This window comes from Anopheles darlingi, chromosome 3, assembly GCF_943734745.1.
Source record: "Anopheles darlingi chromosome 3, idAnoDarlMG_H_01, whole genome shotgun sequence".
Classification (NCBI taxonomy): Eukaryota; Metazoa; Arthropoda; class Insecta; order Diptera; family Culicidae; genus Anopheles; species Anopheles darlingi.
The window spans coordinates 45,462,488-45,488,910 of NC_064875.1; the positions used below are offsets into that span (position 1 = coordinate 45,462,488).

Here is a 26,423-nt window from a genome sequence, read left to right on the forward strand (position 1 = left end):
CTTCCATTTAATTAAGTGTCCTTGTCCTCACCCAGCAAGACAAGAAACCTTTCACTCACGTCACACACACACACATCCACACGTCTGCCAAATGGAAAAAAGAACTCGTCTCGACCAAAACGTCCTCCGTTAACAGCAGGACATAACAAGCAAAAAAACCCAGTGGGTAGTGTGTGCCTGCATGCCTTCCCTTCGCCTTTGCTTGATGTAGTGCCAAGTACGAACGAGCGTCGCTCATTTGTGACTTCGGCAATGAGTCTGCGATTGGCAGCATTGCCCGGCTCGGCTTCAGCCCAAGACACCATGAAGACAGAATTGTTCACATTTTAATCAAATACTTGTCTCAAATACTTGCACAAAGCGACCAAGTGAGAGAGAGAAAGAGAGAGAGAGAGAGAGAGAGAGAGAGAGAGAGAGAGAGAGAGAGAGAGAATGAGATAGTGGGAAGCATCGTTGAAAAGGAGCTGTTATCGAACTTCATATTGTGAAACTTTGCTCCATCACAAGGTACTGCTGCTGCTGCTGCTGCTGCTGCTGGTGCTGGGCAGAAAAAGAAAAACCCAGCGAACCAAGGGACTGGCTAGCCTTCCCCGGCCCCAGGGGGGCCAGGGGCTTGCAAAAGACGCAGCAAAATGGGAATAAATCCATTTTTCGATCTGCAACAGAAACAAGTCGCTCGTCCCATCGCCAGGCCCGGCGAGCGTCTTCGAGGAGGGCGGTCGGCACCGGTGTGGGTAAACTTTGCGAGCAGCTTGATTTTTCCAGCAAATTGAGTTTTCAGCTTTCCGCAGCTCTCTCCCTTCTCTCGATCTCTTAGCTTCTCATCATTTACTTTTTTTGTGGGACCATTTTGCCCCAAAGCATCGCCATGCGCCTGAAGAAGCATAACTGCACTGCGATAAGACTGCGTAGCACGCGGTCCGCGAGCGTGCAGGGGCCGGGGAGGGGGTGGCCTGCACACCCTGCCCCGTCCCCCGTCCCCCATCATCCATGTCAATGCGACGACGCTGCGAGACATAATGATGAATGATTCCCGATTCCGGTCTCTAGCGCTCCCGTGCACTGCGCGTGGCCATCATGTTATTTTCATTTCTCCCTGCACATTTCGAAACTTTTCATGCTTCACGCGAACACTGCCACGCCATTTTCCACCGCTGGCCACCATTCCACCGCTGGCCACCATTCCACCGCTGGCCGCGCAGTGAGCAGATGGAAAAGTTTCTTCTCCCAACTACTACTACCTCACGCGGTGCAAGTGCGGAAATGGCTTCTGTTTTGGCTGGCAACCGAGCCAAGCAGGCGGTGAGTGAGTGAGTGCAATCATCATACTGTGAGCATGGCAATTCCACTACTAGCACAGGATGCCGGGCGCACTAGCAACCGAAAAAAAAAGGACAAAAAGGCCGCCAGGTGAATAGAAAAAGTGTGTCACCAAACTTTACCTTTCGCACCCCAAAAACATAAAGCCCTCAATCGCTCACCCACTCTAGGCTTCTAGGGCTTCGACTCTCGGGGCTCCGTCAACTTTTTTTTGTCAGAACACAAAAAACATCATTCTTTGCACTCGTTAGCATACGGCGGCTGTCTCGTGCCTTTGCACCCTCGCCACCTCTTTTGTCTCAGCCCAACAATACTGTGGTGCATCCACAATGCAGCAACGCATTAGGCAGACAGGGTGCGACAAGGGCTAGTGATGGAAGTGGGAAAATTAATTGAAATACCTCTGCCATTACTCGCTTTCTTCTAGCTCATTCGCATACGAAACAAACAGAATGGAGCAACTCTACGTAGCTACGTGGGAAGAAAAGCTTTTCCTTCCTTCCTCCCCCCGGGGGGTGTTGGTAGGTTTTTCATTTCTGTTCCTCGAAAAGGACTCAGCAATGTTTTAACATTTCCCCTCCCCGGTGGGGGATCAACTCGATCAACTACGATGGTCTAAAGGAATCTGGTAAAAGGTTTTCCAGCGGTGAAGGACAGAGGATAATCTCTTGGATTAAGGCACTGGTGAGCCCTTGGAAAAGGGGGGAGGGGGGGTGGGGTTTGTTGAGTTTTTCTCCCCGATCAAACCGAACTGAGGCTTTGAGTGTCTGGCAGATAGCTTTACAGGGAATCATCCAGCTGGAATGCCAAGGAACTAGGAAATGTGAACTACATTTCCATTTACGAGCACTGGTTCGTCGAAAAGTGATCTTCAAGTAAGGAAAGTATCGGGGTACGACTCAACTATTGCCTGAAATATCATACGAGATACGATTATTCGTCTCGTATGCTGCATTTTTTCGTAATCTCTCCGTTTCATTTGCTGAAGAGCTACCCTAATAACGTAATTTACAATACCTTTTTATGAAATATTTCCTTGAAGCAAAATAATGGCTAGTTATCAAATTCCAATGTAACTATAGCTGCACATGGAATGGAAATGATAGGGCATTTCGTATCCATCTGGTATGTGTTCTGCGTTCCTATGCACTGCTCGGGATTTACGATATTTCTATATTTATGTAAAGGATAAATTTGTTCCATTCTGTAAATCTCACCAGACGATCCTACCGTTGCTCATTCTGGTACAATCCTTGTGTGGCATTAAATGTTCTCCTTCTCTCCCTCCCTCCTAATCACGTTCATTAACCGGCGCTTTTCTTTGAACAAAAAAAAGCAATAATAATAATTAACGTAAAACACGCCGGAACAATCGGGCATTCCACCGCCGCGCATTTCGTCCCATAAACAGTCCCACTTTATTCGAGCAAGATTGCTCCGGAACGCTGACGATGCTGTTTCACTCGCGTAGCAATTTAGAGCATTTTTACATATACATACACCCACCTGGCACCTGCTGGTACGGCATTTCGCAGCTCGGCTACCGGCTGCACAACACTGTCCAATCTTCCGGCCACCACGGGTGACCACACGACATGAAACGATGTGAAGCCGAGTCCGAGTGTAGGTTCATTAGCATTCGCGTACCGTCGTGCACCTAGTACCCCAGTAGCAGTAGTCACATTGTGCGCGCCTCGCGCTCGCTAATGGAATGTGTAGTAAAGTAGATAGTTTTATGAGTCGGTTCGGGATAATTACGACGATAATGTAGCGCTTTGGTCGCACGAAAATGGTTCCACGCTCGCCAGTTATGATGCTTCGCGACGCTTAAACTGTAATTAGAGCACCTGGTATGTCGCGCAAAGCAAAGTGGTTCCTTTTTCCCCGGGAACGGCCTTGATATATTGCCGATACCGTGTGGTGCTGCTGACGATTCCGCGAACCATCTTTGAACCGTGTTTGAATGAGTGTCCTCGGTGAGTTCCAGGAAACCGTCATCCCCGTTGGTGCATCGTTGCAACGTTCCAGTCGTGTAAGGCTACATACCTTAGCTTTACCAGATCGAGAGTAATACCCTCACCGGACTGCCTCGAAACGGAACGTCTTCGATTTGATGATCAATCTCGGAATGCCCACATAGACGACCATCTGCAACGTCTGTGATGTGATTGTGAGCGAGGCTCTCATTGCATCCATCCATCCATCCATCTAGCTCCAAAGGATTCATCGAAGGACTGCAGCATGGAATGCTGCTGCTGCTGCTGCAAACTGCTATTCGATTTGATTACGGAACTGAAGCGTAACCTCAAGGACCAGCCTCCTGGCCCAGCCTGGCTGGCCAACAGAGGAGCAACAAATTCCATTCCTGCCCAGATGCTGCTGCATTTATTGCATTTCCTTCCGGTCGGTTAACGGGGGTTTGGTATCAAACATACCGTCGTTGGTGCTTACCCCGTTTACCTCGCAAACACCTTCAGCACCTCGGGTGCTGGGATTGGGATTCGCTTTGGGACCAAGAACTTACCGCGTGACGACGACGACGACGCAAACAAAGTCATTCCAAGTAATCCACCAGCTTCTCTCCTTTTGCTGGCCCGGTGGCCAAACGCAGGCTGGCATTCCAGCGTGGTAAGGTGCAGCGTGATTTATTTCCTTTCTTACCGCCATTTGTTTTGTGGCAGGTGATGGTGGTGGTGGTGGGAACGACAAATGCAACTTCTCCACAAACAGAACCTTAAAACGACCAAAGAGAGAGAGAGAGAGAGAGAGAGAGAAAGAGAGAGAGAGAGGTGTCCTGGTGCTGAAATGCAACAAACGGCACCATTGTTTTCCAGGTTGTGCCAGCTTCCTTGCGCAGGCAAATTCCTTAGTGTATTTAGTTCTCTGCCACTCGGTGCTGAAATGGTGCGCCGAAACCGAAAACTGTTCCCAATCCGATTCGTTCCACTACTTGTCGCGTTTGTTTGTGACCGCATGTGTATGTGTGTGTGTCCGTTTACTGGATCGCTACCGTGCTAGTGCCGAAGTGAGTGATTGCGGGCGCGGGTGTGAAAGTGTAAAAAGTGATTCCATTTTCCCTCGGGGACCACACAAGAAGCTCAGCGAGTGGTGGTGGTGGTGCGGACCTGGAATCGACGGCCAGCGATTCGAGAGGTGACACAAAAGTTCACCTTCACGCTGCCGGTCGCTTGCGACGTAGCAAACGGTGTTGTGGACACACTCCGCCAGCCTAGCGCCAACCTTTGCCGGGGAAAAGTTTTTCATCCGTCCTTACCGTCGTCGTTACCGCACCCACAGATCCGGCCTAGTGGCCCGTTGGTGGCCACGTCTCGCCAAAGTAAATACTGAAACACAAATGAAATAGTGAAAAGTTCGCTGGAAATTCATGAGCATATCCCGCACACACATACACACACACCTACCGTGACAGGTGTCTTTCCACTGCTGTTTCCGGTTTCGAGGCGATCCATTGCCAATGGTACCGGATTTGGGATCTGGGTGTGACAACGAACCTTTGTGGCTGCCGCCATTGTACGGTGGAGTTGAAAGTTTTGGTTAATCTTCTCGCGTCGTGGATCAAACTTGAATCGAGTTGTGTTGAGACGCTACAGCTGCACGCGGTATACACGTGGACAAGGGAGTAGAAGGAACTGACTGTTAGATTGTATTTTTTTTTAAAGAAAAAAAGCGATGAAGGTGTCGAGCATTGTCAATTACTACAGACCATTTCCACATACTTCCTGCAATTCCAGTCCATCGCCCTGTTAGTAGCGGAGATTTACCGAGGACTTTGTCTAAAAATACACTAAGTGTAAGGGCTCGACGTGCTGCTCTAACATGTGGTGTGATGGTCTAACGTAAATCGAATACTATCGCCCCATCGATAGGACTTTATATTTTATAGTCCCACCTAGTCAGAAAGTCTGCCAAGAAGCCGCGTAATCTGTTGGTGCAGCAGCAGCAGCAGCAGCAACAGCAGCAGCAGCAGAAGAAGCAGCAGCAGCAACAGCAGCAGCAGCAGCAACAGCAGCAGCAGCAGCAACAGCAGCAGCAGCAGCAACAGCAGCAGCAGCAGCAACAGCAACAGCAGCAGAAGAAGCAGCAGCAGCACCAGAAGAAACAGCAGCAGCAGAAGAAGCAGCAGCAGAAGAAGCAGCAGCAGCAGCAGCAGCAGAAGAAGCAACAGCAGCAGCAACAGCAGCAGCAACAGCAGCAGCAACAGCAGCAACAACAGCAGCAGCAACAGCAGCAGCAACAGCAGCAGCAACAGCAGCAGCAACAGCAGCAGCAGCAGCAACGCCAACAGCAGCAGAAGAAGCAGTAGCACCAGCAGCAGCAGCAACAGCAGTAGCAGCAGCAATGACAGCAGCAGCAGAAGAAGCAGCAGCAGCAGCAGAAAAACCAGCAGCAGCAGCAGCAGCAACAGCAGCAGCAGCAACAGCAGCAGCAGCAACAGCAGCAGCAGCAGAAGAAGCAGCAGCAGCAACAGCAGCAGCAGTAGCAACAGCAGCAGCAGCAGCAACAGCAGCAGCAGCAGCAACAGCAGCAGCAGCAGAAGAAGCAGCAGCAACAGCAGCAGCAACAGCAGCAGCAGCAGGAGAAGCAGCAACAGCAGCAGCAACAGCAGCAGCAACAGCAGCAGCAACAGCAGAAGAAGCAGCAGCATCAACAGCAGCAGCAGCAGCAGCAGCAGCATCAACAGCAGCAGCAGCAACAGCAGCAGCACCAGCAGAAGCAGCACCAGCAAAAGAAGCAGCAGCAGCAACAGCAGAAGAAGAAACAGCAACAGCAACAGCAGCAGCAGCAACAGCAGCAGCAGCAGCAGCAGCAACAGCAGCAGCAGCAGCAGCAGCAACAGCAGCAGCAGCAGCAGAAGAAGCAGCAGCACCAACAGCAGCAGCAGCAGAAGAAGCAGCAGCAGAAGAAGCAGCAGCAGCAGCAGCAGAAGCAGCAGCAACAGCAGCAGCAGCAGCAGAAGAAGCAACAGCAGCAGCAACAGCAGCAGCAACGCCAACAGCAGCAGAAGAAGCAGCAGCAACAGCAGCAGCAACAGCGGCAGCAGCAGCAACAGCGGCAGCAGCAGCAGAAGGAGCAGCAGCAGCAGAAGAAACAGCAGCAGCAGCAGCAGCAGCAGAAGAAGCAGGAGCAGCAGCAGAAGAAGCAGCAGCAGCAGAAGAAGCAGCAACAGCAGAAAAAGCAGCAGCACCAGCAGCAGCAGCAGCAGCAACAGCAACAGCAGCAGCAGCAGAAGAAGCAGCAGCAGCGGCAGCAGCAGCAGCATCAACAGCAGCAACAGCAGAAGAAGCAGCAGCATCAACAGCAGCAGCAGCAGCGGCAGCATCAACAGCAGCAGCATCAACAGCAGCAGCAGCAACAGCAACAGCAGCAGCAGAAGCAGCACCAGCAAAAGAAGCAGCAGCAGCAACAGCAGAAGAAGAAACAGCAACAGCAACAGCAGCAGCAGAAGAAGCAACAGCAGCAGCAACAGCAGCAGCAACGCCAACAGCAGCAGAAGAAGCAGCAGCAACAGCAGCAGCAACAGCGGCAGCAGCAGCAACAGCGGCAGCAGCAGCAGAAGGAGCAGCAGCAGCAGAAGAAACAGCAGCAGCAGCAGCAGCAGAAGAAGCAGGAGCAGCAGCAGAAGAAGCAGCAGCAGCAGAAGAAGCAGCAACAGCAGAAAAAGCAGCAGCACCAGCAGCAGCAGCAGCAGCAACAGCAACAGCAGCAGCAGCAGAAGAAGCAGCAGCAGCGGCAGCAGCAGCGGCAGCAGCAGCAGCATCAACAGCAGCAACAGCAGAAGAAGCAGCAGCATCAACAGCAGCAGCAGCAGCGGCAGCATCAACAGCAGCAGCATCAACAGCAGCAGCAGCAACAGCAACAGCAGCAGCAGAAGCAGCACCAGCAAAAGAAGCAGCAGCAGCAACAGCAGAAGAAGAAACAGCAACAGCAACAGCAGCAGCAGCAACAGCAGCAGCAGCAGCAGAAGAAGCAACAGCAGCAGAAGAAGCAGCAGCAGCAGCAGCAACATCAGCAGAAGAAACAGCAGCAACAGCAGCAGCAGCAGAAGAAGCCGCGCGCGAAGAAAGTCATGGAAAGGAGCAAAGGCAAGCCGGAGTTTGAGGTAGCTGAGATCGCCTACCAAGCCTCCATAAGAGCAATGCAAGAAGAAAGCTCTCAACGCAAAAAGATCTGCACAGAGAAACTGCCAAACTCGGCGGCTGATAACCTGTACGGCAATGCCTACAACCTGGTCAGAACGAGGCTCCAAGGAAAGCGAAGTCCACCCATCACTGATCCGGAGATGCTGGACAAAATTGTGGGACACCTTTTCCACCAGCACCCGCCGACCATGTGGCCGACTGGTCAAGGGGGAGGTGACGCTACACCCATCCGCCGCGTCACCAACGGAGAGATCCTACGCATCGCGAACGAACGCCTGCCGGCAAAAAAGGCCCCTGGGACGGATGAACTGTCAAGACGGCGATGACGCGCTACCCAGAAGTATTTCAGCGGCTCTACCAACGACTGCTGGAACGGGGAACATTCCCCACCTAGTGGAAGGTCCAGCGACTGATGCTTCTCAAAAAGCCTGGCAAGCCACCTGGCCTACCAACCTCCTATAGGCCACTATGCATGCTCAACACTGTCGCTAAAGTGTTCGAGCGCATAATCTTGGATCGCCTCAACGACTGGCTGGAAGACCATCCGGAGGGTCCGCGCCTATCACAGGCGCAGTTTGGATTCAGACGGGGTCGCTCAACCACAGAGGCGATTCAAAGGGTGGTAGCACGGGCACGACGTGCCACCGCCATCAACAGAAAAGGCAAGAAGAAGAAGCGATACTATCTAGTCGCCGCGTTAGACGTCCAAAACGCACTCAACAGTGTCAGCTGGGCAGCCATAGGTGAGGCACTGAGTAGGGCTGGAGTCCCGCAAGGCTTACTCAAGATCATCGGAAGCTCCTTTAGTGACCGAGTGCTCATCTACGACACCGACAACGGGCAAGCCAGGCGCCAGACAACAGCCGGAGTACCACAGGGATCAGTTCTCGGCCCTACCCTGTGGAACATTGCCTACAATGCTGTTGTAGATGCCTCATCGGATCCGGATGTGACAACCGTGGCCTTTGCTGACGATCTGGCAGTCGTGGCCTCCGACATCACCCCAGGCCAGGCCGCCAATAAAGCAAAAATGGTCATCCAGCCGATCGGACAACTGATGCTTCACAATCACGCGGGGCCACTCAGCACGAAACGGCGCCTACTGGCGAATGTAGCGTCGTCGATAGTACGCTACGCCGCCCCAGCTTGGGCAGAAAGGACACTGCGCAATACGCAGAACCGGCAGAAGCTAACGCAAGTCTCATCGATGCTGGCCAGAAGTGTTGCGAGCACGTTTTGCTCGGTGTCTGGAGCTGCCGCAAATGTGATCTCCGGTGTGGTCCCCATCCATCTGCAGCTGCGCGAAGACGTCCGAGAGCACAGGAGAGTACGCGACACCCTGAGTGCAACGGACCGAGCACGACGGGATGAACGGTGGACAACGTTTGCTTCGTGGCAGGCTGAGTGGGACAGGGTGACGACTATCAACCCCAGTCGCTACATGCGATGGACGGCGGCGATAATCCCGACGATCGTGCCATGGGTGACGAGGAAGCATGGCGAGGTCGACTTCTACCTGTCACAGGTACTATCTGGCCACGGATTTGTTAGAGAGTACTTCCATGTGAAGAACCTGACCTCATCCCCCAACTACCCACACTGTCGGGATCATGCCGGGACGACAGTGGTCCAGTCGATGCAGAACATGCTTCGAATGCCCGGAGTTCCGTGGGGTACGCGAAGAACTGCTAGGGTACTCGGAGGATGACGAGGAGCAGATCAACAGCGGAAACCTGGGCGAAATGCTCCTGAGGAACGACGAAACATGGAGTAGGATTTCCTTGGCCGCCAGAAGGATCCTCACCGTTCTCCAGGAGGCATGGAACGTCGAACAGCGCAGCGCTCGCCCCCCCCCCCCCCCCCCCCCAAACGCAGACCATTGAAAACAGGGCCGAAGGATCCACCAATGGCCAAACTAGTGGGCAACAACCGCGGCAGAACTCTCGATCGGAGACACAGCAACAGCAAAGTCGGCGCCAACAGACGCGGGCAACAGCGGGTTCACCGGGAAGAACAACGGCGGCGAGTAGTGAGCTGCAAAGAAGCGCGGCCGCGGCTCAGAACGGCCGGTTCCACAGCTCGACGCTAGCTGACTTTTTACTCTTCAGCGACCTAAGGTGTCACACACGACGAGCAACCTACGGTGTCACACACGATACCGTTCAGTCCCGCCCTAAGGGAAGGCGAGTGCGAAGTGCGCGTAAATGTAGTAGACAAGTCCGCGAATAATCTTGCGGATGACGTGAAGAAGTATATGTGAACTGGTCGGTACCGACGTACGGCCCACCGGGAAGGACGGCACATAGCTAACCCATCCGGCGGGTTGAGAGTGAGGGACAGGGGCAAGGGATTGGCGAAATAAACGATGCCTGGGCCTGTGCCGGCATGAAAGTATAAAAAAAATAAGCAGTATGGAAAGCCATTAATCTAAGTAATGTCGGAAATTTTAAAACGGTTTGTAAAATGCACGATAACCATTAAGCTAGTAAAGTTCTGCAAACACTCAAACGCTACTCAATCCGACACTCACGGTATATTATTCATGTTGAACTATTTTAACCATCGCATCGTTCCAACCCAACCGATTGGCTCATTCGGTTGACGGATTTCCCGGTTTTTTCTGCTCTGCGCCTGCGAGAATGAAAACAAACTCGAAGCCGGGCGGACTTAATCCAGCGATCCATTTTGTTGCGCGAAATCATTTGGCTTCCGTCCCGCCCGTCCTCACTGCTTCTCGCCGACAAATCCTCTTAATCGATTTCAATTGCTCCCGGCCCCGGCCGAAGCTCAGCCCGGTCGGTCGATTCATCGTGCGACATTATTATTGCGGATTATAAAAAAAGGCAATTCGGAATGTTGTTGCTGCCGGGATGCGGATTATCGGGACCACGCGGGACGGTTCGGGGCTCGAATTGAGTGAGGTAGGTGCAGCCAAATTGCATATGACATTGCGCACTGCACCGGCATCATTACTTATGCACCATACAATATTCTGTTGCAACCGATAAGTACGATGGCTGCTGTTGGTGCTGCTGCTGCTGCTGCTACTACTACTACGGCGAATATAAATCATCTGAACCTTCATCACACAGACAGATGAATCCATCCATCGATGGTTGCATGGTTTGGTGTTCGCTTCCGTCAAGATGCCATTCCCACGATGGCGGGGAATCCCCGACGGGGACATGATAAGCCTCCAAAATCCGAGCTGACGTACTACGAAACGTGGAAGCATTGTGTTTCGCGCAAGCCAAACACTTCGCTTGTTACACGATCGTCCAATGGATTCGCCTCGAATCATAGGCCGACGACGCTGATTATCGGTGACCCTTGTGCTGCCCGCGGGTCACCTTTGCCCGGTGCCCGCCGGGTTAATATTTGATGCCGCTTCATAACTAGACCACGGTGGAGGTAATTAGTCCTCGAGGGCGACCTAGACACTGGTCCCGGGATCGTGAAAAGTGTCCACTTAACAGCGAACGGTACGGTGCTTTCGAACAACAGAAGGTAGGAACCAGAGCGCAGAGGTTGCTAGAGCCACAAAATGGTGGATCTAATTTTGTGATCCCATTTCGGAACCTTTCCCCCCTTTAATTGAACCTGATAATAAGATGCCCGGCGCACAGAAGTGGTCGGAACAGTGGTGGTAACGTTCACCGTATTCAGCGCGCCAAATCCTCACCCCCGGGTATTTGACCTACGGTCGAGATGGAGAACTCGAAACGAAACAGATTGTCTGTTACCCCCCAAACAAAAAACCGTGGACAGAACAACCGGTTGCCCGGTTTCGTGTGTTCAAATCACAGAAGTCGCTGGGATTTGCCAAATGTCGCGGTTTTTCACTGCAAACCGGGAAACAGGACCATTGCCAGCTTCCCATGGACACTAGCGTGGTCAGCGTTATCGCTTCATTGTCGGCCAGCCGGCCAGGTCACGAGGGCTTGATGCTTTCATCATCACCTGCAATCAGCAGCGAGGCGAACAATTCAAATGGTTTTACTGCCGCGTGAAGCGGAAAACCGGGAAAACCACATTGAATGAAGGAAATTCGGATTGGCCAAACATCGTGCATTTCCGTACAACAATGAGACAGAGCAATACCCACGTGCCACTTTCCGATGGTAAATAGCAAAAAGCGTCACTTGAAACAGTGATTCTACTGTAGCCAGGGGTTTTCCTCGAATTTTCCACCGCCAGGCTACCGCATTTCGGTGCCATTGTTATTGCTCCTGTGAGGGAACTGATTTAAAAACAGTTTGTAGCAACCATCCTCCGGCGGGGTTGATTGTTTTAATGAGCACAAATTAACAATTCATCGAGTGTGGTATTGAAGCCACAGCGCACACAGGGGACATCACGCTCATCACCACTACACACTTGCCCGTCAAATTGTAGCAGGCTAGGCAGTCCAGTCCGGCCTGGCGATGGTTGCTTCGATGTGAAAAGAGTAAGCTTTACAGAGAGCTCCGGGAACCGCATCAACGTGTCGACGACATTCACCGCGCGCACACAATCGAACCATGATTTGATCAAGCGCAACGAGGTGCGTGTGGGAGGAATGTGTCTCTCTGCGTGGGAGGCTGGCTGAAGTGGGCTTCACTTGAGCGGCCCCCAAAGAAGCTGCGCGTACCCCACGCTTTGTGCGTTCCGAGAGATACCGTGCTGCTGCTGCTGCTGGTGTGAGCGAATGGTGCCAGGATCCGATCCGCACCGCGACGCACCGAAGCCTCGACTCATTCCCACGAGACAACGGGCTCAGAGGGGGGTGGGGAGATGGGGCCTCATGAAAATTAAATGTTCTCGAGCATGAATAGATAGTAAGCATGGAAGGGCGGGAGGAAAGCGATGGGCGAAAAGGCGAAGAAGGAGCGGAAAATGCCCACAAATTCCCCGAAGCGGAGGCAGCGCTGAGGTCGACCACAATGCACGACGCTCGGCAGCGAATCCGTTCCCGAAATCGCGCGCCCCGGTCGGTATCCCGCGGTGGCCTGCTGTCCAACCGGAGGAGCGCTCGCTTTCCACGTATTTTTTTCTTTTTATCCATTCCAGGTCCCAGCCGCAATCCCCAGAACGCACACACACACACACGGTGGGTGTCGTCGTGGCCCCGAGTAGGAATCCTTTTAAAGCGCTTCTCGCGCCATAATTTGCTTTTACCAAACGAGCACGACTTTGTGTGTGTGTGCCCCTGTGTGTCGAGTTATACGGTTTGGGGCTCTGTTTGATTTTACTGCTCCGCTCGTTCCTGGGCATGGAGGCTTGAGGTCCCTGGGAGGAAGGACTGCGGAATAATGATGGTTTTCTTCGCTGTTTTTCCCCATTTCCCGCTTTTTTTTTTTTGCTAGACAAATTTTATATCTTGTGCCATGCAGGATACGCGAGTGTGTGTGTTTGTGTGCCACTGTCTCGGAATGGAACCGTTGCGACACAATCGCACACCACAGCACCACCATCAGCAGCAGGAGGAGCAGCAGCACATCGTGGTGACTCAATCTTAACGGGATTCCAGAATAAAAAAGGTGAGCACGAGCGAAGCATTCTAGAGGGAGAGGGAAAGAAAATAGGGAAAATAAAAGCACAAGACGCCATTTAGCACACGCAGCAGGAGCGAAACCCCCTCAATAGCACTTTGGCACGGCTGTCGTGGCAATTTGGAAGTCAAAAGAACCCGAAAACCACCCCAAAAGCACACACACACAGTCAGAGAGAGCGCCATGCAGAGGGCCGGGATGAAGAAGGGACACATAAAAGTCCGGACCGGAATGTCCTCCTGGCGAAGAAGGTAATACAGTCCGTGGTGCGAGCGTTTCTGCCAGCGCGTGCCACAACCGTCGTGTGACCCTGCAACACACACACACACACAGCGACGCACGCGGTGGCGCGTGACACGCGTTTTACGAGTTGTTAGTACATAAAAATGTATTATGAATTCACAAATGTCTTCATCGACCTTCTCAGTCCTGACAGCCTTGTTGAAGCCGGGCCATTTCGCCCACCGGAAAAGGTGCTCAAGAAGGGGTGAGAAGGGGGGTGTGAAGGAGGTGTACCGATGCCAAACACTTCACTCCACATTCCAGGTTGGTGAGGACATGCGATCGAGAGAGAGAGAGAGAGAGCGCGGAATGGAGAACCTGCAACGCCTCGAAATGGTTTTTCCAGGACGAGCGCTTCGATCACCCGTTTTCCTCTGTTTACCCTCCTCGGCCGGAACATGCGTTTATCGGTTCACTCCAGGATTGCAGCGCACCCTTTCACCCGCAAAAACCCCCGGTGCCTCTTCCCGGCGGTAGTTTGTTGGGTCATTTGTTTGTGATTGTGTGTTTGAAGGCGTTGAAACAAACAAGCTACAAACGGGGTGCGCGCCCCCCAAAGGGTGGTGTTGGGGTTGTGGTTGGTTGTTTTCCCGGTGCCAGAGCGGCAATCAAAACTCGGTTAACTCGATGCTACTCCCGGAACCATCAACCGATGGTGGCACAAAAGGGAAAATGGAAGAGGAAGAGAAGAGCGATTCGATTCCAACGCTACTCCGTAATGCGCTGCTGCTGCTGCTGTTGTCATTTGTCGTTCACCATTTGATGAGCTTCGGTGGCGGCGAAAAGCGCTGCTGGGTCTGGTTGATTCCGTTCGCGATAAAACAGACGACGACCTCCGCTCTACGCCCTTTCCCCTCTTTTGTGCACCCCCCTCCCTCGCTTATCAGTGTGGGGTCATCAGGTGTTTCGTGGGATCAATTTGATGATCGATTTCAATCTGTTTTTAATCGTTTCAATCCACACACACGCACACCGTATCTGTCTGAAGAGCCCATTAAAGCGATTAGCTTAAATGCGCTCGGTATTGCCGCCTCTGGCATACGTTTCTTGGTGGTGCTGGTGTTGTAGGAATGGACCCATCTGCTAATCTTTACAACAGTCTCCTTGTACGTAATGGGGGACACTTTGCCATTACAATGACTGCGCGTACAATGGTTTTACAACAATTATAGCAGCACTCCCGGTACGGTACAGTGGTGGTATATCGGAAGATTGAAGATTATGTACTTCCCGTAATCGTAGTAGACAACCCTTAGTCTTGTAACAGACATCATGAGACGTGATTGTGAGCGTTCTACGATATCATGTTCTTAACTGGAACAGGAAACACTGAAACGCCCTTTCACCTTCACCACACCGTACTAGAACCAGGAAAATGGGAATCGTAAACATGGATTCATTTGTCTGTCTGTATGTCCATATGTTGCCGCTCGATTGAGTGTTCTTGGTATTGTCAACAGAGTTAATGTGTATCCAGCCGGTCGTATGTGAATCCAGGATCAGCTGAAACGTGTCGAGAGTTATTGTATTTGAAGCACAGTGGAACAAGAGGACACCCGGGAATTTGGTATAGAGTTAGGAATAGTAAGGACCTCGTGATAATAAGTTAATGTGCTTCAACGAATGTAATTTAACTTGATTGGCTTATTATCGTTTGATTAACGGTAAACAATAAGCCTGATAAGCACCAGCTCGATACCGCGTACAACGAAATGGAAAAATAATTGGAAATGGTAATTTTAGTACATTGACGCAAACAATAAATCAGATTTCTGGTAGATACCCTGGATACCCACTATAAACTGCAATCTAATTAAATTAATAACAATACTAATTAAAAAAGCAGAATTTATCCGAATTGGAAGACTTCTGGTTCAAGTTGTCTCTTGCAGTTCCATTTCAGTTAAGCTCTTTGCACACTGCGATGTTCAATTTAACTTTTCATATGGAAATCGCAAATGGAAACGTTTATAATTATGTCCGTACTTGTTGAAACCACCAAGAAAAAGCGCTGTTCCACTATTTTCCACTTATTAATATAAAGCCGCTAATTTTTAATCATTGCAGCGCCATTAGTGGTCACTTTGCCATTCTGTTGACAATGTTTCAATCATAGTAGTCTGCTTATTGCGTGGATTACTAACGCCTTCAAAAGTTATCGCCGATGGAAAACGAAAGGCCAAAAAAATCTGCACACTCCCTATTAAAATTCGATTTGGCTGGAGAAAAAACCGTGAAAGTCTTGAAATTTCGAAACTTAACTAAAAATACCATATTTAAACGTTCCGGGATGACCTCGATTCTAACAAAATCCCAGCCGCCGAACAGCCGAAACAGTGTCACAAATGCCCGATTCTGCAGACAAAAGTGAGTCGACAATCCTGGGATATCTAGGTGTAATTTCACCAAGAAAAACCTCACGAAAGTCGATATAACAGTTCGGCAAATGTGTTTAAAAGAAATTTAAAAGTCATAAAAGCCAGAAAATAGCCAAATAGGACCCTAGAGCACACTGGCCTCTCGTTCCATCTGACTGGATTTTCGTTCCATCGATTTCTATTGGACGATTATCACAAGGAAATTTAAAAAGTATAATGTATAAAAACCAACTGAAATGAAGGTAATCTGCAAAAAGAGGGCAAATGATGTAACTTACTGTAGTGTGCAAAAAAAATGGGTTATGTCAAAGTAAAAGTTTAAAAAATTACATATAACTTTAAAGAACAATTCTCATCAATATTTTTCCTAAAAGGCAATAAAAAATAACCTACAAAATGACACATTTTTTTTCTCTATACGTCATTTTTTGGCTGAGCTATGATCTACTGTTCCATGCTTTAATAATAAGCACTTCCAGTCCCTTATCGATGCCCAATCATCAGGGCGCGTGCTTCTTGTACACTCCGACTCCATCAAAACAGCTATCCTGCGGCTGATACAGCATGATATCCAATCCAATCAAATCATTCATCTCGTGCAAATCGTAGATGCTGCTGCCAGGTTAATTTGTTATTCTCGCTTAAAACCACCGCTCAAACTCCGTTGCACTCCCCGGATTGCGGTTTGACCGAATGAACCACACACCGACGTTTGGTTTGCTGGCGAATGCCAACCCTACCAACCATTTCCCTGTAAATCTTCGATACCCATTGAGGCTGTGTTCACTTGGGTATAACCTCGACGACGACGACGACGACGACGACATGTAGCAGGTACCGCAATACCAAACCGCTCCGGCTACCGGATCCCGGGAATCGGTCACAAATCGCTTCGCCCAATCGTCGGAATGCGGTAAATTCAATAATGTGTTTTATTGCAGGGAACGGTAATTTAATCTGTATCCCCTCATACTTCTCCACTCCCTAGCCACTCCTGTTGCAGGTAATTAATTTCCCAAAACCGCGCTTCAACCCGCACCCGGCCGTCTCGGTGAGATCGACAAAACCGCGAATCCGAAATCCGAAACCAACAACGAACCGAACGGAATGGCGCCGAACTATCGCAACCCCCGTTTCGCAGCCACGCCTTCACGCAGTGCGGTCAGAAGCCAAAGCGGTTTCCTTTTCGGGAGCCGCGCGGATGATCGTGCGATGAGGTTGGCGAGTATTGGGCGGTCAACCCAAAACCGAGGTGACGATGGAGGTGAGCATCAGGTGCAGGTCGATGGCTTTTCGAGCTTGACTTTCGGTTAATTTATTCAATTCAAGCACCGGGGATGTCGAGGGATTGTCAAATACACTCTACACATGACGCGCACAAACATACTAAAGTTACTCATAATCTGTCCCGAAATCCTGTCCCCACTCCGACCGCACCGGTGGTCGGTTTATACCTCCGGGATAAGCCTCTCCTGGCACGTGGCGTGCAAAAACATAAACAGAACAAAGCGCAGCACCCGGTCAGTGGCGCCATCGCTCAACCTCGGTCATCGCTTGGTCCCTCGACGGAAGGCCACCCATTGTTCATCGTTATTTATGCTTACTCTCCACCCACTCCATGGCGCGTACAACATAAACCCATTACACCCGCCACGCCGTTTTCTCGCTTCTCCGGTGCGCAAACCATTTCCTAAGGAATTTTTGGCGATTTTTGGCCACCAACCAACACCCGGTTTCGACCATTTTTGGCTCCCCCTTTATCCGGTCACGGCATACACCCTGTAGGGCCCGTGGCTGCTCGACCAGACGGCCAGAGGCCAGCCAGCGGTTGGATGAATTTATCTCCCAATTACCCGCTATGGCTGGCGCGCGTTAACGAGGCCAAAGATATTTACGGTCGCTCCGCCGACCTCGGCCCGTGCCTTTGGCTTAACGTCCCGTCCGGTTCGGGGCTAACGGGGAAAGAATACAGCGGCAGCATCGGAGCAACAACATAATCAGACACAAAACATGGCCAACATGGCGTAGCATGTTGGCTATTGTGTCACGCTGTCAAGGGCCCCGGGTGGAGACCACCAGTCGGTAGAGGCAACACCGGCTGGTCGTCTGTTACGCAATTTGTCTAATGGAAATCATATTCTACCGAATCCATCGAAGAGAAAAAGAAGGTAGGGGAGTGCAATATGTATTCCACTCTGACTGACTTGTGAGCACCTGTTGAATGGTGCCTCCGGTGGTAGCATTCGAGAGACGAGCGTCTTGTTCGTGTCTCGCCTACTTTGATACGGAACGCTCCCGTTGAACGAACATGAACGTAAGTAGCGTTTTCCGTTTCCCCGAAACCCCCCGGGGCCCTCAGGCGCCGGTAAGCCTTTCTTCCTCACTCGACTCACATGTTGGGTTGTAAACTGGCCAGATTTCGCTGGAAATCTCGGTCCATAATTCAACAATCGTACGTTTCCCTTGGTCCAGGGCCCAGGGCTCATCATACTTTATTACAGGGCCCCCGTCCAGCCTACTACGATTCGAGCGTAAAGTCGTGTTGTGTCGGTCCGCAAGGCACTGGATTACCCTCACCGACCGCAACGACCGCCCCGAATCTATCTCTCTGTCTCTCTCTGTGTGTCCGCCAAAACCACAAGCCCTTAATCTGTTCGGCCATGTATCCCGACCCACAATGGTCCGTGTCACTGGCACGCGTGGTGGACACGCTTGTTTTCTTGTGGACAATCTGCCGTCGACAACGACGACCGACCGACTCGACCCGCTCGCCGCTCGCCTGCCCGCCCGTAACTCCTCCTCGAGTGTTGCTTCGAACGGAAAGCGGAAGGAACGGCAGCGACCAAAACCAGAGTGGAAGGAGAGGGGCGGAGAAAATGTGTCCAAGCGGAACCCACAAAGAAAATCCACACGTAACCACGGAAGACGCTCGGAAAATGCCGGCAAATCCCATTGATTGCTTCTCACGAAACTTCCATAAACACGTGGCGACGGGATGTGCGGACATAGTGGCCTACATCCCGGCGTCAGCGTCATCATTAGCAGCTCGTGACCCGGGGATTCCCCCGGACTCTAGCCCAAAACAACATCACCGAAACCGATCGCCTACGCGCGCGATTCCTCGAGACACAGAGAGAGTGAGAACGGGAGAAAGAGAGGTGGTTGTGGCAGGAAACCCCGGGACCAGTCACCAGCAAAACAGCAGCTTCACACAACCCCAAACCAGCACACACACGCGCGTCCTTGTCGCGGAAGGGGACGGAGTCGCTCTCGAGCACCATCGAAAACGATCAACAAAAATCAATATCAGCCCTAATTGGGCAAAGCCACTAATAGAGATGCCGAAACTTTAACGTTTAATTTAATTACAGCCATCGCCCCGAGGGGTGGCCTGCTGCTGCTGCCGCTGCTGCTGCTGCTGCTACTGCTTCTGTTCCGGCTGCTGTAGCTGGTCGGGTCATCCCCGAAAACCCCGCGAGGCGCCGAGGACGAGGCAGTAAGGGGATGGATAAAATTGTTCTCGATTGCTTTTTGATAAAGGACCCGAACCCGGACCCGGACCAACTTTCGGGGGGGAGGCGCCCCTTACCGGCGTCTCATTCGCGGTTAGCTCTGCCCTACGCCCCCCGGGGTGGCGGTCTTATTGGGGTGCTCGAAAAAGGGGATTAATGGTAGGGGTGGTTGTCGGAAAAAGATTAGCTCGCGAGAAACACGCGAAATAATGATCCCGGAAGTTGAGCCCCCTTTTTGGTGGCAGTGGCGGTGAGGGGGGGGTTTCTAGTTCCGGTGCACTAGTGACGGCTAATCATGCTCGATATTCGAGTCAGAGAGAAAAGTATGAGTTATCAATTACGTTAACAAGACAGAGCTAATCATTTTCAGTATCCTTCAGTAACTGTACCATTCGAAAGGCAATACAAAGATCAAAAGTTCGTCGTCCTGGATAAACAGTCAACTTTCACAGCATCCGGCACTATCTAGTAGTAATGGCGCTCCAAAGCATGCTCTGTTTTAACACACAAATGGATCGTGTACCAGCAGCATCACAACTCAAATTAACTTCCCTTGTGGCAAATCCAAAAACTTCCCCCGGACCAATGGACATTGTGTCCAACGGTTCTGTTGTTGCACTTGCCCACATGGGTCCACTCATCTCACATGCCCTTCCATGAGCTGTCCCAAGGATTCCGGGAAGCCCAAAACCGGAGAAAAGTTGCTCTCGAGCTAAAATTCGAAATTCACAGCAACGAGCGCCTCCATTGTAAATGTGACCCACACACCACCGCGCAGCACATAACGCAGAACACGGTGAATACAGTTCCTAGAGGGAGAGAGCGCGTTGGCGATTTTGTGCATGTTTTCGAAAATTCCGTCAAGCTCACCGGACCAAACCAGCCTAATTCCTCTGTCCCTTCGACACCACAATGGCCAGTAGTACAGTTTACGAACCCACAAAACGGGATGTTTCTGCGTGGGCGCGCGTGTGTGTGTGTGTGTGCGTGTGTGTGTGTGTGTGTGTGTGTGTGTGGTTTGTGTCACTCATTATCCAAATTAATTCTCCGACAGCCGGAAGTTCCGGTGACGGACGGGCGTGCGTTCGGTGTTACTACGCCAGCCATATAGGCTGGCTAATTGCTGCGGTTACACAGAGAGATAGAGAGACAGAAAGAGAGAGAGAGAAAGAGGAAAAGTTTGTTGCTGCGGTTTATCTCGCATCATCATCATCATCACCATCATCATTACCATCGACATCGACATCAGGTTTAGGTCGCGATGGTACCTCATCCGCCGAAGGACGAAGGTGGTTTTGCGAGGATGCTTACATTGGTCCGAACGGTACCAATTTTCGGTTTGCTCGCCTTCCGCTTCCTTGGTTCGCCCCAAAAAAGGATGTCTCATTTTTCGCCTCAGTTAGTGCACCGTCGGTGACCAAACTGTCCGGTTCAGGATAGTAGAGGCATTCTCGCAAACATAGCAACATATGCCGGCATCGTGTGGCTGCCACCGGCAAGTAGGCAAGGAGGGGAGGGGGGGGGGGTGGCTTCCGGAGCTGTCCTTGTCACAATTTGTGGTCAAAAGGAGCTGGCACTGGCTGCTGTGGCTGTCCTGTTGCTTGCCACAAATTACAGCACCCGAACATGCAAAGGTCCTGTGGATGCCCGGTATGGTCAGACACATCCTGTATCTGTCCCATCCTCTCTTTCTCTTTCTCTCTCTCTCTGTCTGTCCTGCACACTCACCTGGACCGTATTTCTCGCTCCAGAAGGATTCTCACCTCAACCTCGACCTCACCATTCTCCTATGAACATCGGTCTTGTCCAAGCACACTACCTCACTCAATGGCTTCTAAACGATTCACGAGGATCCCGGGACGGAGCATACCGAGGGCAACCGAAAACACCGACGTGCTGCCGCCCTTGGACTCCATTTTGCTCGCGCGCTACAGGACACTATGAAGAGCGGAAGCTCACTTGGGAAGGAAAAGCAAGCGCGAAACATAGGGCAACAACATAACCTCGCTGCTTCTAACCCTCTGCTCGGACCATATTCATTTTTCACCGTCAAACAAGGTGGACGATGACGACGAGAGGTGAGAAAATCCTCGGGCCTCGACAATACGGCTGGCAGAAGTGCTGGCGCTGCACATTGTTGTCTCTTCGGCCGGAGTACGTTTTTTGTGTGTGTGTTCAGGAGAAAGGGTTACGCTGGAGCCCAGCAAAAGGCTCTAGACGAAGCGAATGGTGGGATTAGGCGTATGAGGTAGAAGAACAAAAAAAACCCTTTTTTTTGTTGCTCACGGTTGCTAGGATTTAGATGAACGAGTCGTGATGAAAATTTTGATTATTTTCTTTTGGATCTGGATCCATCTAAATGAGTCAGTAGTACTTAACTACTGCGTTTAGGTTTAAGCTCATCTAATAGCTCGTCTTGGTATTAATTCTTATCATTGCGAAATGCGTGTGTCGACTGCTTTGATCACATGAATTCATGAATTGCAATCCACACTTCTTGGGTAATTTGAATTTTGACGCAAACAGGAAGGCGCAGTTGGCCACGATCCAGACAAAACGGGACACCGTCTGGTTCGCCAGATCCATTGCCGTACCCAACAATGCGCTGGTGTTGAGGACAATCGACCTACGACTTTCCGTCTCCATCCATCGCCTCCAGAGATGGGTGGCCCACAGCTGCGCGCACACACACACGTACGGAGAAAATGGGTGCGAATTCCTCAGACACCTGTGGGGAATAGGTGTACTCTCCGTGGCAACCAACAGTAGGAGCACCACACCATCACCAGCACCGAACCAGATGGTGCCGGAAAGAATTCATACCGATCTCACCTGAATTTTTGATGAACCCCGTTAAGCATGTGATAAGATCCGTAAATAAATAATCAAGTAAAAAGCTGCCGTTGGCACCCGGCCAGGGCAAAAACTTGGCACCATAGATACTTCCGCTTTCGTCTTAGTCCTTAGACCCGTACCGTATCGATCCGGCGCGGTTTCTGCGTGTCAAACCGGGGAAGGCTCAATTCATTCGGGCTCACCGGAGCCACTCCGGTGGCGCTGCGGTATGCTCGGTTCCCGGGGAATGAGTGCGTAGCAGACGATGGCAGGGAGGTGGTGCGGCCGGCACGAGACGGGTTTGTTTCGAATGGTAATGGACTCAATGGGAGGCAAGGTGCCAAAAAGACCGGATAGGAGGATAGGGCCCGGAAGGATGATCAATCAAAGGTCCAATTTGTACTAGACCCCAATCCACAGGCCGAGCCGAGATACGCAGCCAGGCCTGCGGTGTGCAACCATTGAAGGCCGCAAATCCATGTTATGCTTTACTCGGTTTGCTCGGTCCGAAACCGATTTATCTTAATGTAGACCTTAATTTTGTTCCTAGTTTGCTGGTACGTTGTGGTTGTGTAAAGCTGCCAGGAAGTAACACCGGGCTGGAATGTTACCATTTCTCGCCCTCAAAAATGCTTTTGAAATTGTAAGTCCGGGCCCCTGGAGCAGCCAATGCAAATTCTATTTGCATACGCTTTACATCCTGTAGGTTCTGTAGGTCAGAGGACCATCCTGGGTCCTGGATCGAAGGCTACATGCAGAATGTGAATGTCTGTGAATTCCCTTTCATCTGCTGTACAGTGGAGTGTATTTCTACGGCCTCATATAGGTATTGCAACCCTCCACATCTACGCCGCTTTCTCTAGCAGTACCATTCTGGATTAGTAGGGCTTCCTGCTAATATTATCGGACTGGGAAACAGGAAGATAAAAAGGTATTAACAGCTACAAAGGAAACAATTTATCTTAAACAGTGTATCAAAACAGTTTCAACAATCAAAAAAAGTATCTCAGCTCCCTGATTTCAACCATTCCATTTATTCTGAAGCAAGGATTAAGGACCGAGCTCATCCAATTCGGTCAACGCTCGCTGGAATGCCAGATGCCTTCGGGAGAATATTAATCTATTTATGCTACCTCAAATGGACCATTATCTCTCGCGAGATGGTTCAAAGGTACGCCAGTTGGAGCCAGATACACTCTAAATTGACTGGATGGACTATTATTATTTCTATGAAAAATTTAAGCCGTGACCCGAAACCAGATGCAGCAGTACCAGGGCCATTTCTGTTGTCATTACGATAATTCGGGACATAAAAGCTCATTTTTACCAAAATACTCGACTGGTTGTTGTGTTAAATGTAATGTTAGATTTGATTAACGTAGCTATGAATAAATATTTTTTAGAATCTAGCCAATCCTCATGAAACATTTTACATGAATTATGCTGGTTTTTACTTTAGTTTCAGTCAAGGATTTAGGCAACCGTCTTGTTGTTACAAAACTAGAAATTTTCCAAAATGTTAAGCCACGATTGCAGTTGATTGCAACTGATCAAATTAATCGAAGAGAAAACCTTCGCTGGACGCTTGGCCATGTATCTCGCACACTTGACCGATTCTACCTGCCTGTGTTTTGACCTGGTCTTAATAAAAAAAAAACTAAAATATTAGTCAAATATTTTCAATAAAATCCAATAAAATGAGTACTTCATCGCCGGCAATGAATATTTTTTCTTCGATACGGTTTAAAAAACGGCTGATTCAAGTTTAGTTTGAAAAATAGTCAAGCAAATGATTAAGAGCAAATCCATTTCAAGCACTGGACAGTGGAAGCGGCTGCAAAACGTGATTCAATTTCCAAAATCGATGGTCACACTACTTCCGGTGCGAAAACTGCCCTTTTCAAACTATTTACACTTTAAAAAACTGTAAAAATTGGTAACTAAAACAAATGTTAAATTAATTAAGCCTCGGTGATTTTGTACGAAATTGTCGCAAGACCAGCTTCCATTGTGGCGCCCTTTGGACCTCGTTTTTGTTTTTTTTTTTTTCTCGGTGTCCGACCAAAAACCGACCCCGAAGACGGCCGCAAGTAATCCCTTCTTTTTATCTGTAAATTATCGGTTCGGTGACACAACACTATCTTCCGGGAGTTACGAGAAAGAGCCGGCCTTTACGGTCGATTTTCGAGTGTTGCGGGGCCGCCAGTAATCAACCTCCGGACGACGGAATCGACGACGTGTAAAAGTGAAAGGACGAATCCGAAACCCGCAACATCATCATGTCCCAAAACAAGAGCCCGGTCAAGTACTTCCTCTCCGGAGGATTCGGAGGCGTGTGTACGGTGCTGGCCGGTCATCCGCTGGACACGATCAAGGTGCGACTCCAGACGATGCCCATTCCACCGCCCGGCCAAGCTCCACTCTACGCGGGCACCCTTGACTGCGCGAAGAAGACGATCGCCCGCGAAGGTTTCCGGGGGCTGTACAAGGGCATGTCGGCTCCGATCACCGGTGTGGCACCGATCTTTGCCGTCAGTTTCCTCGGTTTCGGTGTAGGCAAGCGGCTACAGCAACAAACGCCCGATGAGGAACTCAATAACGTGCAGCTCTTTGTGGCCGGAGCGTTCTCCGGCATCTTCACGACGACCGTGATGGCCCCGGGAGAGCGCATCAAGTGTCTGCTGCAGATCCAGCAGGGTGGCAACTCACCCCAGAAGTACAACGGCATGGTGGACTGTGCTAAGCAGCTGTATGCCGAGGGCGGCATTCGCAGTATCTACAAAGGAGCCTTTGCCACGTTGCTACGTGATGTGCCGGCCTCGGGAATGTACTTCCTCACGTACGAGTACCTTCAGCGGAAGATGGCACCGGCTCCGGGAACCAAGGTTGACGCTACGGTAGCACTGCTCGGTACAATCTTCGCTGGTGGTATGGCCGGTATCGCTAACTGGGCCATCGGTATGCCAGCGGATGTGCTGAAGTCGCGGTTACAAACGGCACCGGAAGGTACCTATCCGAACGGGATTCGTGATGTGTTCCGCGAGCTGATGAAACGCGAGGGTCCGTTGGCGCTGTACAAGGGCGTAACACCCGTCATGCTGCGTGCGTTCCCAGCTAATGCTGCCTGCTTCATCGGATTGGAAGTGGCCATGAAGTTCCTCAACGTCGTCGCACCGAATCTGTAATCTGCAGGCAGACTACTTTCGCTCTGGTTGCACTCCGGTTGTTGTTGTAGGCGAGGGGTCATTATCATCCTCTTACCGTGTTGGTATTTTTTAATCCGTTTTTGTGTTCCTTTTCCCTGAAAGTTCATTTCCAGCGCACGAGCGCACAGCACCGTAGTGGCCTCTGAAATCGGATGCTGGGCAGTGGGGGGCCACGTTATTAAGGCCAGGGGCTACGCAAACAATCTTTGTATTTTGCTACTTTTGTAATAAAAAGTTATCCAACGAACGATTTCCCGCATTTTCGGAACTTTCCCCCAGCAGATTGTGGCTCTCCATCCGTTCGATCACTTCGGTCAGTTCGTTCGACACGATCTCCAGGTCCTGGTATTCCTCGAGCATTTCGTGAACCTTTCCTTCCGCCTGATAGCACGGTTCCAGGGCTCGGTGTAGTTCCGCTTCGGCTTCGAGCGACGCCAGAAAGATCGCACCGCGGCTGACGGCCTCTTTCGTCTCGCTTACCTCTTGCTGGAGCTCTTTCACGAACTCGTCTGTGTGTTGCTGGGCGTGCATGAGGTCCGTCGGTAGCAGCAGATCGTCGGGAATGCAGAACATCTTCCGGTAGAGCGAGTTCAACTCATCGATCGCTGGGCGGCAGTCTTCGTACATTGCGCGGCATGTTGAAGAGATTTGGGAACGCAATTCATCGCCCTGAGCCGCCGGCAGTTGGCCTTTTTCGATGAGCTGCTCCGTAAAGGCATTGAGCGTTTTGTGCAGAACGGATTGAATCAGCTGTGCGTCTGTCGGGGAACGGGTAACATGGGGTTTCGTGAAGGGAAACTAAATAACGTATTGAATCTTTACTCTGAGCGACGATCTCCTCGGCGGTGAAGTTAAAGTGCTGAAGCTCGTACTCCTCTTTCGCGCGATTCGGTTCCATGATCCGGGACTGTTATTAATACGACGAAGGGTGTTGAATAAACTCAACACATGAGTTTTTAGTGCCACCGAACTGAATTTTCAAAACTTGGCAAAATTTTTCACAGCGGTTTTTGGCGGCATTCGAACTTTCTGTTTTGACAGTTTCGTGTAATGTCAAAAAAACGGTTAACTGAAATTTAGCCATATAAGAGGCTGGATATGAAATTTCTGCCCATGCAGCCGGTTGCCCATGCAGCATAACGCCGAAGCCCCATTTCATATCCAGCCTCTTATATGGCTAAATTTCAAGTAACCGTCT

The 26,423-nt window shown here is 50.7% G+C and overlaps 2 protein-coding genes and 1 pseudogene across 2 annotated transcripts; 2 read left to right on the top strand and 1 right to left on the bottom strand.

The window, feature by feature from the left end:
• The first annotated feature begins 5,157 nt into the window (after window positions 1-5,157).
• LOC125955533 (putative uncharacterized protein DDB_G0271606) lies at window positions 5,158-8,824 on the top strand (annotated as a pseudogene).
• Window positions 8,825-24,066: 15,242 nt separating this feature from the next.
• Window positions 24,067-25,472, top strand: LOC125954641 (congested-like trachea protein). The gene has a single exon (XM_049685107.1). It carries the CDS (start codon window positions 24,299-24,301, stop codon window positions 25,202-25,204), a length of 906 nt encoding a protein of 301 aa, XP_049541064.1. The 5' UTR covers window positions 24,067-24,298; the 3' UTR covers window positions 25,205-25,472.
• On the bottom strand, window positions 25,382-26,240 carry LOC125954658 (uncharacterized). Its single transcript, XM_049685133.1, has 2 exons — window positions 26,048-26,240; window positions 25,382-25,983 (listed from the first exon to the last, which is right to left on the bottom strand). Exons 1-2 carry the CDS (start codon window positions 26,121-26,123, stop codon window positions 25,442-25,444), a joined length of 618 nt encoding a protein of 205 aa, XP_049541090.1. The 5' UTR covers window positions 26,124-26,240; the 3' UTR covers window positions 25,382-25,441.
• Window positions 26,241-26,423: the final 183 nt, after the last annotated feature.